At 41.7% G+C, this 16869-nt stretch overlaps 1 protein-coding gene across 10 annotated transcripts in view; it reads right to left on the bottom strand.

Moving 5' to 3' along the window:
* Positions 1-16869, bottom strand: part of ABLIM2 (actin binding LIM protein family member 2) — a gene marked incomplete at its 5' end in the record, with an annotated part of 215546 nt that overhangs the window by 133767 nt on the left and 64910 nt on the right. For all 10 annotated transcript variants that reach the window (XM_084625588.1, XM_084625593.1, XM_084625590.1 and 7 more), the window contains one exon: positions 9034-9217. In XM_084625588.1, the coding sequence (XP_084481714.1) occupies positions 9034-9217 (184 nt within the window). The remainder of the gene's footprint in view (positions 1-9033; positions 9218-16869) is intronic.

Consider the following 16869-nt stretch of genomic DNA (forward strand, 5'->3'; position numbering starts at 1 on the left):
TCACTTCACCAGATGCACAGAATGGAACATATTATACACACACACACACACACACACATATACAGATACCTTGGAAGTTACAAACTGTGAGAGGCTAATTAGTTAAGATGAGCTATTATCAGCAGGAGAAAAAAAACTTTTGTAGTGGTAATCAAGATGGCCCATTCAGACAGTTAACAAGAAGGTGTGAAAAGAAAAGGAGTACTTGTGGCACCTTAGAGACTAACCAATTTATTTGAGCATGAGCTTTCGTGAGCTACATAAATTGGTTAGTCTCTAAGGTGCCACAAGTACTCCTTTTCTTTTTGCGAATACAGACTAACACGGCTGTTACTCTGAAAGAAGGTGTGAGGATACTTAGCTTAAGGAAGTAGATTCAATATGTGTAATGACCCAGCCACTCCCAGTCTCTATTCAAACCCAAGTTAATGATATCTAGTTTGCATATTAATTCAAGCTCAACGGTTTCTCCTTGGAGTCTGTTTTTGAAGTTTTTCTGTTGCAAAATTGCCACCCTTAAATCTTTTACTGAGTGGCCACAGAGGTTGAAGTGTTCTCCTACTGGTTTTTGAATGTTATGATTCCTTGATTCCTGATGTCCACCGGTAGGAGCTGTAGCTCACAAAAGCTTATGCTCAAATAAATTTGTTAGTCTCTAAGGTGCCACAAGTACTCCTTTTCTTTTTGCGAATACAGACTAACACTGCTACTCTGAAACTTCAACTTCTGTGGCCACTCAGTAAAAGATTTAAGGGTGGCAATTTTGCAACAGAAAAGCTTCAAAAAGAGACTCCAACGAGAAACTGCTGAGCTTGAATTAATATGCAAACTAGATACCATTAATTTGGGTTTGAACAGAGACTGGGAGTGGCTGGGTCATTACACATATTGAATCTATTTCCCTATGTTAAGTATCCTCACACCTTCTTGTCAACTGTCTAAATGGGCCATCTTGATTATCCCTACAAAAGTTTTTTTCTCCTGCTGATAATAGCTCATCTTAATTAATTAACCTCTTACAGTTTGTATGGTAATTTCCACCTTATCTGTATGTATATATCTATATCTATCTTACTATATGTTCCATTCTATACATCCGATGAAGTGAGCTGTAGCTCACGAAAGCTTATGCTTTAATAAATTGGTTAGTCTCTAAGGTGCCACAAGTACTCCTTTTCTTTTTGCGAATACAGACTAACACGGCTGCTACTCTGAAACCTGTCAACTAAAAGGCTACCTTTGTTAGATATTGCTTGTGCACAGAAACTAGAGAGGTTTGGGAAGGAAGAGCTGGGAAAATCACTTTATACTGCAGGGAATGATGAAGAGGGCTTATAACACATTTCTATCAGGGTGAAATTCACCTCATAGAAGGCTTATGTACCACTAAATCCCAAATGAAACATCAAAATATAACTGTAGTGGGTATTAAGTGGTGCATCGGCATAATGCATACCTTCTGCCCAGTGGTGAATTCCATCTGAGGGGTGTATTTCACTGAAATATAATTAAGAAAATTCTGCATTATATTCACCACCACCCCAAATTTTTTTTACAAATTATGAAACAGAATATAAAAGGCTCTCTGAAAGATTTTTTTCCATATAAAGGCTTTATATACACTCCTTGCTAAGTACAGTAGACAGATTGGTTTGCTCCCAGAGTAGTATAAAAACCTTCTTGGGGGGCAGGGAATGTTTCTTACTATGTGTTTGTATAGTATGTATAACACAGTGGGGCTATGATCTTAGCTGGGGTTCCTAGGACGTGCTGCAATACCAATATGAAATAATAAGAAAATATTGTAAACAGTGCATCTAATAGGAAGAGAAATCACTAACCACATCTCCATGTTTTACATATAATGCAAAGGAATGACTAATTACAAAAAAGGTGCCATCTTAATTGTAAAATGATGTACCTTAGTTTAATTCAAATACTGAGCTGCAGTACCATTGTAAATGTGAAATCCACTATATAATTTTATTATTTTAATAAAATAGCAGACATTAAGGCCAGAAGTCAGCATGTTGATCTTCTAATTAAATTTCCTGTAAAACGAAGATCAAAGAATTTCGCCCAGATTTTCTGCATCAAACTCACTAGCTTCTAGCTGAGGTAGACCATATTGTTTAGGAAGACATCCAAGCTTGATTTATAGACTCTGTATAAAGGAGAATTTATTACAGTCCTTGGTAATCTGCTCCAAATTAACCCCCCACCCTTACAAACAAACAAAGATAACAGAACCCATTTTACAATTACACAAAAAAATTTCTGTCTTATTCTTGCATTCATATGAACAGCTACATTTTCGGGGCAAAATCATGGCCCCATTGGAGACAATGGGAGCTTTGCCATTGACTTAAGGAGATCATGATTTCACACCATAAACAAAGTTAAATCATCTAACTGAACTTTCTGCTTGGGAGTTTCAGTAAAATGGCAGGTCTCTCTGAGTGGCATCAGCACCAGTTACAGTTATGGAGGTAGTAGCAGGCATGTATAATAAATAAATTGGTTTGAAAAATTCCTACAAAGAAACACTCCATATATATATATATATATATTTTTCTAATTTAGTAAATATTTATAAACTTTCTAAAGTGCAGTAACTAATGACAGCAGGCTTCCTTTAAAGAGGGGTGAGGACAATCTCCAAAAGAAGTTTCATTCATTTCTTCAGAGCCGAAGGATGGTGGACAAGCAACGGGACTTCAAGGGTGGGGTTGAAAAGCAGGAAACAACGAAGCTCTGTAGGACTTTGACAAAGATACAGAAAGCCATTTTTTTTCCGTCCAAAAAAAAAAAAAAAAAAGCCTTCAAAATTGTTTGAAAGTTGAGAGAAGACATAAAAAGGAGTTTGCAGATATAAAGGGGAAAAGGTGGGCAGCAAGGCCCTGATTCAGTAAGGCTCTTGCCTTCAATGGGACAAAACTCACTTGCTTAAACTTGGGCATTTGCTTACGTACCTTGCTGAATTGGAGCCCAAATTTGATATCTACCATCTTTGACAGTATCCCTTTAATACCTGACTATCTTTTTTCTTTCACAAGCAACTAGGCTCATGGATTTACAAGCCAGCAAGCATGATAGTTCATGAGAAAGAGATAAAGGTCAGTTAGCAACGTTTTAGTTTTTGAGCTCTTTAGCTTAAAGTCCGCAACATGTACAGAACTGTAGGTTATGCACAAATGCAGATATGCTGTTTCTTGACAGTTCCACACAACTCTTACCTACCAAATGCCTTTGGCTACAGGATTTCATTAGTTATTCGCACTTAAGCATTCAGTGTGATTTCATGGTGAGGCAAGGGGTTAAATATATTTTTAAGCCAATGATTCTTGATTCGGTCCATGCAACACTCTGAGATGACTTGTAGTGTCTTTTATTAGCATATTTTATCACTGTCACTTTCCTTACCAATGGATTTTGGTTTTAAACCAACTTCATAGATTATTCTATTTTCCCCCTCAACACAAACTCAAGCACTGCTCAACGTACATTTCTGATGGAGGCTTAATAGTAAGTAAGACTCCAGGGATCAAATCCTGTGCTGATTTATGCCTTGTACAACCACACAGACATGAAAGCTGTTGCACAGGATGTTAGTCAGGGCAGAATTTGGCCCAGGGTATTGAATACTGGGAACGAATGAGGCAAACATTGCTTGCTACAGGCCTCTGTACATTATTAAATCCTAGACAGGCTGATTGAAAGGAACTATGAGAACGCAGCGAAGACTGCCTGACACAGGATGCACCAGGTATCCAGATATTCATAGATTATAAAGTCAGAAAGGACCAACGTGATCATATAGTCTGACCTCAGAATTAAAGGAGTCATAGTTCCCCCATTGGCAGGGCACCGCTAGTGTCCGGCACTGAAGCTGACCCCTAAGCCATCAAGCCAGTTGTGGCTGGGCATATTTAGCCTGAGTACCTAGGGGTACACAGTTTATGCAAGTGACAGAGGCTTCTTGCTTCTCCCCAAGAGGCACAGCAAACAATAATATTTATTTCTTAGCATGCATCACGCAAGTAGTTTATAGGGAAACTAATTAAATATCTGGGTGTTTCACTACACACACCAAATACACAAGTCCTTTGCTTCCTGAACTCCAGAAAAATCTTTATTTCTGTAAGAAATATGGGCAATGCCCATACAAAAACTAATGGCCAGATTTTCCAAGAGTGCATCCAACAGCTTCTATGCAGACACCCAAATTAAGAAGCCAGATCTGTAAAAGTGTTCAGCAGCTGGGAGCTTCCTGAATGGGAGCTAAGCCCTTTTACAATTCAGTATGATTTTGGCACGATGAGCACGTTTTATGCTCCGGATAGCTTCAGTTTTGACTTCAAACCTCCCATGGTCTCCTGCTCCCATAAAAAAAGAATTGGCTTTTCCTAGAAACAGCAGAACATTATAAACAAGGCCCATGCCAACTCCCCTGCCCCAGGTTGGTTCACTCATTTTCTATGAACAAAAACAAGCGACTCCATTCTACAAGGTGCACTGCTGCCTAATTGTGTATGTCTAACTGCCCCTCTGCCTACTCATGGTGAGTTGGTTAATTTCTTGTAGGTATTAGAAGTAAAAGTGGGTCTTGAGGAGAAATTTGAAGGCGGAGAAGGTAGTATTAGTCTAACAGCTTAATTCAGGGAGGGCATTCTTTACTTAATTTACAAAGGAAACCTCTTTTTTGCTTTACATTTGGATTGGCACTAATAATAATGATTAATGAGTGACTGCACATCTGGCCCATCTCGAACATTGGCTCTATTCATTTCCACAGTGGCTTTGTTCCATTTCTGTTGTTATTATACACCTACAGAGGGGCTTCCTAATCTTTGATGAGATGTGAAGACTCAGAATTCAGAGTCCTATAAACCATACATGGAATTGTTTGTCTTTGTCTTTGCACCTGGGTCTCTGCACCATAGTTTATCCTCCAATTAAGGGCAAGTTAACTGCTTCTTTTCTCTCCACAGAAAGCATTGTCTTCCACGACTTTAGTTACTAGTATTTATGGAGGAAGTGTGACTATATACATATAGTCTTCACAGAGAGAATACAGATCACCACAGGTAGTGTTTTTGTCTTTCTTTTCTAGGGGCAGAGGTTGAGATAAGTCTTTGGGATCCCCTCCCCCTGGGGGCCTCTCTCAATGCTCTGTCTCACAGCCCTGCCCCACAGCAATCTTTTGAACGGCTTCACTAAATCTCAACCTCTAGTGGCACAGATGACATAGCTTTTACTATGGACTGTTAACAGCTTGATGCCCTGCCTCCTCCCCTCAGGGGAAATGTCTTTGGGAGCTTCAGTGGCCTACAGCCCCTTCTAATGGAAAGAAGGATGGGCCAATGGTTAGGGCACTAGCTTAGGACTTGGGTTCTATTCGCTGCTCCGCCACAGACTTCTTGTGCAATCTTGAAAAATTTACTTAGCCTCCCTGTGCCTCAGGTCCCCACCTGTAAAATCGGGATAACAGTACTTCCCAACCTCACATGGGTGGTTGAGAGGATAAATACCTTAAAAGATTGTAAAGTGAATTGAGAGCTACTGATTGGAGCCAGATATATTTATCAGAGCAGCCATAAAAATAAAGCTGCTCAGACACCATTGGAATTCAATGGAATCAGTTGTTCTGCAAATGTTTGAATTTATTCTCTTACTCTTCCATTCATTCCTAGTTATAGGCAATAACATCAGCAGGGAATAGTTGGACTGGACTATAGCAATAGCATAAGCCATCATTTTTTGCAGTCAGAGAAAATATGCAATTTAGAACCTGCATTTGTGTAATTAAGAGCCATGTGGTCAGAGCAAGATATAAGGAAACAAGGATGCAAGACATTAATTCCATTATACTGTTTTTCATTATGGAAGGACCAAGTAAAAAACCTGAGCCTGGAAGGACCCAAATCTACAACCTTTAAATGTCCTCAAAGCCCTAACATGCCAATGTATTACCTACTGCACTATTTCAGGTTTAATTCTCACTTTTCACATATACAATGTCTGTTACTTCATTTTATTCTACTCACTGAAGTACCAGCACTCCATGGTAGTGACATACTAATCCCAGTTGGATACCTCATGAAAGACTTAGTTTACTGACATGCCTGCTTTATAGAGAAGCCAAGGCTTATCAACACAAAAGTGGGGAGCAACAGATAATCCAGCCCCTGTTCTGGGACATCCAGTGACAAGATATTCCAATAGCAGCATTGTCAACAGGGCCAGAAAAAGCATATGACCAAATTTTTTGTCCGTTGCTTTTTGTTTTCCTTGCTCTGATTTACATCTGCTTTGGTTTACTACCTGCTTTTACTATTTGAGAGAAATATTTGAGTGAAATGCTTCCACATCCCACTGCTTGCTATTATAATCTTGTCTTTTCTGAAGCTGAGAAAACACTGTTGGAAGTGCCACTATTAGAAGTGTTGGTTCAAAAATCATTGGTTTGCTATTCAACGTATTAACAATTAAAACAATATGTGTCACTTTAGCAGTTACAGAGAGCACAGATTATAAAGCTGTTTATTTGATGACTAATCCTGGAATGTGCTGAACACATCTTGAAGGAGTGCAGCGTGCCCTCAAAATCAGACTTCTAAAAAGAGATCTGATTTTCTGAAGGTAAAGATGACTTTAAAATCCTGGCCCTGAATCAACTTGTTGAAAAATTATTCTATTTCCAGCCATTTTCTTTTACACCAAAACCCATCTTTATTTGAATATACTATACTTATTGCCTACTTCATATTACTTTCACTGAGCTTTAGTAGAAAATCAAATATTGATGAAGAAAGTCTCCTGGTGTTTTGATAAAGACACTCTTTCTTACAGGAAGTATAAAGCATGCCTGGTTTGCAAAGACTGGGCCATATGGAGCTATGTTGATTTACACCAGCTGAGGATCTGGCCTGGTATTTCTAATGTAACAGGACGACAGGGTTCTTCTGTTGGCCGACTTGATAAGCAGATGCTAGAACCTTGCCGGTGAAGGCTAATTGATTCCTGCTTGCAACTTGGAGGGCTGAACTGGATGGAGGCAACATGAGGTGAAGTGCCATCCTAGGGGAAGACTATAGCAAGCTTGCGCTGTTGTTGAGACAATAGCAGTTGGGAGGCTCAGCCAAATAAACGTTTTGCCTTGACTCCTTTTTAATCCAACCATTTGGTATGCTAGATAAAGAACTGAGCAGGGAGGTTGACAGAATTTATTTGGGTGAAGTACTGTCGTGTAGAGATCTGATGTTTTAAAGAGCAATTCCACTTTTGAATGTCTGCATTTAATAGTAATCTATGTAGCAGATTATATTTATGGTTTTCTCAGTGCTGTGGTTCAGTTTGCTTTGTTAGGGAGCAAGAAGTTAAGTAGTTTACTCATTGTAGAAGCTTATTCTGAACTTTCAGGGAATTGTTTCAGCTGGAACCGTAAATATCCAGACCACAATAAAGGGCTAAGTACAGCTTGGTAAATAATTTAGGTTTCAATTATAAACAAAATCCTAACAAAATCCTAATTCAGAAGTCAATCCTACTTGATGAGAAAATAATCTCAAGGAATTTTTCTTCTTTTCTTAATTGACTCTGGGTCTGAATAACACTGGTGCCAAGAAGAAAGGCACCAGAAATTTGGTATCTAGTAGGTTTGTTTATAGATGGAGCCATTAATGTATGTGTAGACTGAGAAGGCTCAGGGCAAATGTGTGATATCCTCCATCCACCCTTTGAACTTATTTATGTTACTAATAATAGACTGGAGATACAAATTGTTTCTTTCTAAGTTTTTCTGATGTTCTTTTTCTTTTTCCCTTTTGTCCTTTTTATTTACAGTCTCCAAAGAGAATATGGTTTGGGATAAATGAGATAAATCTAAAGAGACAGGATTCAATGGAAGGAGGGTTTTAAAAGTGACTTCGCTTTAATCTGTCCGCTCAGTTATATCTGGATTGATATTATTGCCTGTTTTTGTTCTGGTTTTCTCTGTTTTTTCTCTTCATAAGGCTTTCTCTGTTCTTATCTTATCAGTAAATGTTCATAATTAGTTGTAAAGAATAATACTGTATTTCCATTTACTTTGAATTGTTATTATAAAACGGTATTTCTTACAAGTTCTCACTAAAGTCTTAAACCATTGATATATAGGCATCTAGTTATTTGCACAAAAGGGAATCAAGCTACAATTCAGTATCAGTCTTACTCTAGCACCGCCCACAAAAAACTTCAGTTACAGGGTTAGGTCCCGATCCTGCAAATACATGCATGTGGATAGTCTCATTGAACTCAATGGAACTCATGAGTAAAACTCACTACTGCGAAGAGGGCCAGCACTAGGCCTTTTGGCTACTGAAGTTCAACTGAACATCTATTTTGGAGGTTATGGTGGTACACAGACCAGTGCTTGTTCTCTGCTCACAGGTATATGAACCCCACGTTTTTAACATTACTCCCATGTTTAAATGTGTGCAGGATCAAGACTTCACTGTGTATTTTTGATTTCCATATTTTCTGAGAGTATTCATCTGCTTTCGTAAATACGTTTTAATGTATTGATTTTCACAGTCTGTTAACTGTAACTGCAGCAGAGTGACATTCTAGGGCAGTCCAGTGGACACCAGAGAGGTCAGGCAGCAGTCGTGTCTGGGGAAAAGAGGTCTGACTACAACAGCAGCTGCAGATCCCAAGTACCTCAGCAAACTGGGAATAAGATATCTCAAAGTTGGATACACTGTGGCACATGGAATTAGTAAACACTTCTAAAAGTGTCGCTGCAATAATTAATTAAGTAATTATTAAGTAGCACTAGTAGATGGTGTAGAAAAGCTGAACTATTTCAGTTCAAAACCCCATAAATGTAACGGGGGCAGAATGGTAGAACCAAATGAATAAGAGGGGTACCTCCTTGATGGCCTATGGAAGATGTTTTGCTTATGAGCCTCCCCGTGGATTCCTGGCTTTTGTCTCTTTCAAAATATACTTTTTTATAGTCTAAAAATAATTTTTTTTATTTGGAACACATACCTGCAAAGAGCACACACAAAACAGGCTGGGTGGTAGGTTTTCCCCAGTGCTGAAACCACTTCCCCCTCAATGAATTCATCACAGCTGATGCACCGTGTGCCATAGAGTCTTTGATAGTCCAAAGTACAGATGTAGTCTCCCTGTCTCACAAAAAATCCTCCTTGAGCCAGGTCACATCCACAAGCTACATGGAGAGAAATGGAAAAGATTTAGAGGACTGAAAGAGTGGAACTGTATCTATAATAAGATGAATCTTCATTCACGATCAGCACATATATATATATATATATATATATATATATATATATATATATATATATATATATCAGATCTTCAAGCACAGGCATCTTAATATTTGGGGCTCCTGAACACAAGACACCAATGAGTCAGAAGGTTGCTACGCTTATGGTTTTCATCTGTGATCTACAATAAATAAGCTTGTTTTATTCCATATAGAAAAACTAACATCACAGCAGAGAGCCTGAGGCCTGGTCTACACTCCAGGTTTAGGTCGATGTAAGCTGCCTTGTGTTGACCTACCTGTGGAAGTGTCTTCGCTTAAATTTGGCTTCTGCTGACATAAATGCCTCTCTATGCCCATTTGGTATCAGCACCTCCCCGAGCGGTGTTGAGTCATGGTAGGCACTGCACTTTTACATCAACTGTTACTGACTTTCAGGAGACATCCCACAATGCCCCACACTGACAATACAACTGATGCAAGCACTCCTGGTGAGGACACGCACCACCAACACAAGGAGCCAACTGTGCCCACACACAAGTGGTTTAATAACTGCAGTGGCTGTATGCAGACATAAATTAGGTCAACATAATTTTGTAGCATAAACATGGCCTGAGTGCAGAGAGATAAGCCTCTAGATGAGGGGCTACTTTGGGATGCTGTTAGGAGATGCCCCTTGACCACCACATGCAACACCCACCATTGCCGTCAACAAGATTTACAAAAGGAAGGGATTTAAACCCTCATTCTCCAAAGCAAAAACCAGTCAGTAATTTAGAGATTAGAAACTTTTCCTATTGTTTATTCCATAACTGCCCATTACAGGATTCCTATGAGGCATCCAGTACTGGCAAATGACAGAGACAGAACAGCAACCTGGATAGACGACTGGTCTGCTGTGGTACGGCAATTCCTGTGTTCCTGTGTACAAGGATGGTGTAAGGACATTGGGGAGAGTGAGCAAGATGACGTCTTGGGAAGGCACTCTCAATGTAACTGATACACACTACATACAAAGCGTGTGCATGAGAGGGATCTTTAGGGCCAGCCTTCCCCAAACCGCCTGCGGCAGAAGTGGAGCCCAGCCGATTGTTTTTTTGCAACTCTAGCAATCAGTTCAGCTTTCCATGGCTACGACTGCATGGGAAAAGGATTAGAGACTGGCATTTTTAAAAAAACAAAACAAGCTGAGATTCTCCTTCGCAAAGCCTAAGGCTGGCCCTGCTAACAAAAAGCATGTGCAACCTCAGGAGCTCCCGCCAGTTCATCAGTACAAACAGGGACGGAGCCAGGATCATGTTTTGAGGTTACAGGGGAGGAGGGGAAGGAGAGAGCCAAAAGCTGTCTGCTTGAAATCACAGGAAGAGAGGAATGTCTGCTCTGAACCTTCAAAAAGGCTTGGATTTGGTTGAGAGAAAGGGGAGATGTTCAAACTGGTTCTTATGCTAGGAGGACTGTCAGACCTATCTTGAGTCACCGCAGCATCCTTGTTGTCACGTGCTCTGATGCCACTTCTGGAAGAACTACTTTTAGGAGCAGTACCTGCAATAACCTACAATGTTCAAGGTCAAATTAGGCTGAAATTCAAGATGTAAGAAGGATGGAAGAGGTAAGTGTGTCACCCAGGCAATGCTACCAGTCACACAGCCCACAGAAGGAAAGTGCAGGTGATGCTCATAAACTTCACTGAGTTGTGTGCATGTAATATTAACAGCAGAGCTATCCAGTGTGGCTTAATTTTTAAGTCAGCATTTACAGTATATTGATTGATTTACATTAGCCTTGTTCTTTGTCTCACTTAAGGTCAACAATGAAATCCTCATTCTAACTTTTAAGTTCATTCAGAAGTATATATCACTCCTGAACATATTTTTTGAGCAATAGCGCATGGCTAGCTACACATCAGCTTTCTGTTATGTATACAGTAGCGTGACAGAAGCATAAATCAAATACGGATTTAAAGGTGTGAATAGGAACTGCCGTTCTGGACTTTTTTAAATTAATGACGCTAATGTTACATTTTAAAATTGCTAGAAGATGAAGTGAGCTGTAGCTCACGAAAGCTTATGCTCAAATAAATTTGTTATTTATGGTGCTACAAGTACTCCTTTTCTTTTTGTGGATACAGACTAACACGGCTGCTACTCTTCCCTCAATACCTTATCTTAGTGGTTGAGGAAGGTCTTGTGAAATTCACAAAGAGTCTAAGACTCAGGTGCCCTAGTGTAAAAGAAGAGCTGATCTGTGTGTTTCCTGTGTACCTTGTAGGCCGGCTCTATTGAAGGGCACTGCAAAATTTCCCCCAGAACAAAGAGGATTTCCCAGTGGCTCAAGGACAGTGTTATAGCCCTACACAAGCCCCTCCCATGCAGCACACTGGGTATATTGGAAGGGAAGCGGGGAGAGCATGTAGTCAGAGCACATTGCACACTGACTATTCTAGGCTGCTGCAACAGCCCACTGGGGAAAAAATATAAAAATCTGGCCTCCATTCAGGATTGCTTTCTTGCTTTAAAACCAAAACAAACAATGGCAATTTGTAATTTACAAAGGAGCTAAAAAGAATTTAAAAACAAAGTGTTGTGCGTCCAGGTGTTGAATTTTACAGTTCTGTAATCTAATCATGGTTTTAGCCTTTAGAAAGGAAATATTGCAGTCATATACCATTCCACAGATTAATTTTTCATGAAAGAAGTTTTGTGTACCCAGTTACAACACAGTAAAAGATCTGCAAACTAAAGACTCGCTCTAACTATACACTGACATGACAGATGGTCCATTGTGTCAATGATTCCCAGAAAAAAGTGGCAAATAATGGATCTACTGAGAGGTGGTGGCTTTTGTTGAGCAGTTCTCTCATCGCCTTCTTTCTTCACTCTATCACGCCCCTTCCCCATAGACCCAATCACACTCTGCCCCAAGCTATAGGGATATGGCTGGGAGGAGAAACCTGATGTAGGCAGAGAGTTAAGCTGTATATAAACAGAATTGGCTATCTCTGGCATTGATGGGTCAGAAGGGGTGTACCAATTTCTGTAGAAGAGCAGCTCTTCACACTAATATCCCTCTTCTGCATGGCAATTTACACAATCACAGAGGATCACAACACAACCGCTCAAATATTACAGTACAACATGGAACAGACATGACAAGTAAGATTAGAGCAGGCAGCAACTCACAAGCATTCAATAGAATCTAAAGTGGCCTTAGCTGATTGGAAAATCTGACTCTCAAAAGCAGAACTTGAATGATTCATCTGAACCAAGGGACCTAATTTCAGTGGGATTGCACACATCTAACTGAGGGCTAAATTTGACCCTGTGTATTTAAAGCTTATCTTAGATCAGCAAGAAATTTTAATGTCTTTGAATTTGTGCATTTCCACCCAACTCTTATCATTACTTAGCAATAATGGGTGTGATATTTAAAAGAACTCACCACTATCCTAACTACTTCAATTCTGAAGCACTTAGAGGAGAGGAAAGTGATCAGGAACAGTCAGCATGGATTCACCAAAGGCAAGTCATGCCTGACTAATCTAATTGCCTTCTATGACGAGATAACTGGCTCTGTAGATGAGGGGAAAGCAGTGGATGTGTTGTTCCTTGACTTTAGCAAAGCTTTTGACATGGTCTCCCACAGTATTCTTGCCAGCAAGTTAAAGAAGTATGGGCTAGATGAATGGACTATAAGGTGAATAGAAAGTTGGCTAGATTGTCAGGCTCAACGGGTAGTGATCAATGGCTGCATGTCTAGCTGGCAGCTGGTATCAAGTGGAGTGTCCCAAGGGTCGGTTCTGGGGCCGGTTTTGTTCAATATCTTCATAAATGATCTGGAGGATGGTGTGGATTGCACCCTCAGCAAGTTTGCAGATGACACTAAACTGTGAGTAGAGGTAGATACGCTGGAGGGTAGGGATAGGATACAGAGGGACCTAGACAAATTAGAGGATTGGGCCAAAAGAAATCTGATGAGGTTCAACAAGGACAAGTGCAGAGTCCTGCACTTAGGATGGAAGAATCCCATGAACCGCTACAGACTAGGGACCGAATGGCAGCAGTTCTGCAGAAAAGGACCTAGGGGTTACAGTGGACGAGAAGCTGGATATGAGTTAACAGTGTGCCCTTGTTGCCAAGAAGGCCAATGGCATTTTGGGATGTATACGTGGGGGCATTGCCAGCAGATCGAGGGACGTGATCGTTCCCCTCTATTCAACACTGGTGAGGCCTCATCTGGAGTACTGTGTCCAGTTTTGGGCCCCACACTACAAGAAGGATGTGGAAAAACTGGAAAACGTCCAGTGGAGGGCAACAAAAATGATTAGGGGACTGGAACACATGACTTATGAGGAGAGGCTGAGGGAACTGGGATTGTTTAGTCTGCGGAAGAAAAGAATGAGGGGGGATTTGATAGCTGCTTTCAACTACCTGAAAAGGGGTTCCAAAGAGGATGGATCTAGCCTGTTCTCAGTGGTAGCTAATGACAGAACAAGGAGTAATGGTCTCAAGTTGCAGTGGGGGAGGTTTAGGTTGGATATTAGGAAAAACTTTTTCACTAGGAGGGTGGTGAAACACTGGAATGCTTTACCTAGGGAGGTAGTGGAATCTCCTTCCTTAGATATTTTTAAGGTCAGGCTTGACAAAGCCCCGGCTGGGATGATTTAGTTGGGGATTGGTCCTGCTTTGAACAGGGAGTTGGACTAGACGACCTCCTGAGGTCCCTTCCAACCCTGATATTCTATGATTCTATGATTCTACTTCCCACAAAGTCAGTGAGTTTTACACCATTGATTCCAATGGGAGAAGAGTTGGGCCAAGTCGGAGTTCTTTTGAAAATCCCACCCACTGTTCTATATGTGTTTAATTTACTATAATGAAGGTTCAAACCTCCATCATGGACCAAGAAGATGTAACATAAGCTAAAAGCTAGACAGTGAAAGATTAAGGAGAGATGTGTATGCTTCTCATTTTATGAAGTGTGTAGAAGTTTAGAAGACTACATTAAGCAACCGTAGTTTTGCTATACACCTTTTGATGCACATTTAACAGGAAACTAAGGAAGTTATAAGAAAAACCCTATCAAAACAGAAACTTTACCTCTTAAAATTAAACTAATCCATTTGTGAATTTCAAAGAATAAAATGTTTGGATTCTGCTTTCAAGCAGATAGTCTTTTCCCACATATAGTTACACGGCAAGCCCCACCCTCCCCTTTGCATTTTATTAATCACACAAATTTATGCAGCAGGTGTTCTTAAAATTCAATCCAGCAGACTCTAGGTGAAGTGTATGCCCCCTTTAACAAAGTGCCAGCTAGAATAGCTATATGATAAGTGATATTTGATCAAGACATTTGAGAAGTTGCAGAATGTTCTTTATGCCCCCAAACAACAGAGGAGACTAATTAGAGAAGACGATAAATGTAGAAGAAAAATTAAAAATAATTTAATGACCGGGGGGTTCTCTAAGGAATATATTGTCAGCCACACGAAGATTCTTCACCTCCTAGTGAATGGAAACATTAATTCTGGTATCTTGTCATTTACGAGCTATTTATACACAGTACTTCAGCTCCAAGTCTAGTAAAACTTCCATGGTACCACAGGATCTTTTAACTTCAGATAAAATGACCTCCAACAAGAAACCTATTAGCACTGGTCAAAATATGAATATGTATTTTCAAAAAACGTCAACCACCGGTCAATGCTTGTCAAATGTTGGTAAAAACATAGCAACATTTCTCATTATAGTTTTACATTTATTTTTCGTGTGCATAGTTGTCTAGCCAAATGATGGCATCTTCATTGGTGTGATGCAGTTCTTCTAGGCCACCGCTGACCCTAGTTAGCAGGCATTCCTTGACAATGTACGTCACCGGCTGTGTTGCACCGCAGCTGCACAAAGGGCTGTCACGAAGGCCCCAGCGATACTGGTTGGCTGCACAGAGACCTTGCCAGGTCCGGAACCTGTTCGACAGGGACCACTGGCGACAGGGCAGGTCAAAACCAGGCGGGCAAATTGTGGGGTCGGCAACGAGGGACTGGTTGGGGATTATAACAGATATCCATTCCTCTCGCTATTCCTCTCTGTTTTTTTACAAACCAGCCAGCTCAAAAAACAATCTTGGACTTTTCATTTTGAAGTGACTCACTGCCAAACCCCCGCTTTGGCAGTGAGTCTTAGAGTCCAGGTCAACTGTCTCAGGCTCACACTATGGGGCTAAACGTAGTAATGTACATGTTCCTCCTCGAGTTAAATTAGGCTCTGAAAGCTGGTGATGGAGGAAGGTCTCAGAGGCCAGCATCCAGCCTGAGTAGTAAATTCTACCCTGCTATTTTTAGCCCCGTAACACAAGCCCGCAAGCCTGAGTCAATTGACTCAGATTCTGAGACTCGCAACTGTAGGGTATATTTTTTCCAGTGTAGATCCACCCTCAGGGACTAAAGGCCAGATTTGCAAAGGGATGTAGACACCTAAAGATGCAGATAGATACCTATTGGATATTCAAGAGCTCCTACACAGGCTAGGCACCTAACTCCCCTTGCAAACAAGGTTAGATGCTCTTGAAAACCCCACTAGGCACCTACCTGCATTTTTAGGAAACTAACTACCTTTAAAAATCTGGCCCTCAAGCACATGGGCCAAATAATCAGTGGGGTCATTAGATGATTGAGATGCTAAAGGAGCGACCAGGAAAGACAAGGCTGTTGCAGAGAAGCTACATGAATTCTTTACATCGATCTTCACTGCAGAGGATACAAGGGAGATTCCCACACCTGAGTCATTCTTCTTAGGTGACAGGTCAGAGGAACTGTCCCAGATTGAGGTGCCAATAGTAGAGGCTTTGTAACAAACTGATAAATTAAACAGTAATATATCACCAGAACCTGATGGCATGGGCAGTGAGTGACCAGCAGTCTTGGGGAGGCTAGCTCCTGGCTGGCCCACACCTTCAGCCCAGGGCCCTACCCCTCCTGCCCCCCTTCCCCGGCTGGAGCCCAGAGCCTCCCCCAGCACCGCAGTGTACCCGCCCCAACCCCGGAGTGCCGGGTGGGTGGGCAGCACGGCCCCCAGCCCCGGTGCGCCAGGTGGGCGGGCAGCGCAAGCACTGGTTTCAACCGCCGAGAGCTCCTGGCTGCAGGCCGGCCCCCACTAGCCCCAGCCCAGGGGAAGGGTGCCAGAACCCTCCCAAAAGTGGGGAGGAGCAGGGGGCCCCCACCAGAGGTGGAGGCAAAGGTAGCCCACTGCCCGTGTCCCAGGCCCCCCCCCCACAGCAGGTGGAGGGACCCAGGCTCCCCACAGCTGCCAATGCAGCTCTCCTGACCCGGCTCCACCGCCCAGCCATGCTAAGAGCCAGGTGGGCAGCTGTGGGGAACCACCGCAGACCCTCCACCTGCCCGCGATGTGGGGGGCCAGAGCAGCCCCCGTCCCATGTCCCACAACTGCACGGCTCTTACCATCACCGGGCTGTAGCTCCGAGGCCCTTCCCCCCGGCCGGAGCGAGGTCGGGAAGAGCTGCATGGACAGCTGGCATGGAGTCACAGACCCTCCTCCTGCCCCAGGAGACTGGGGAATCCAAGGGGTGGGGACATGAGC

The sequence above is a fragment of the Lepidochelys olivacea genome (genome assembly GCF_965140295.1).
Source record: "Lepidochelys olivacea isolate rLepOli2 genome assembly, chromosome: 4".
Taxonomy (NCBI): Eukaryota; Metazoa; Chordata; order Testudines; family Cheloniidae; genus Lepidochelys; species Lepidochelys olivacea.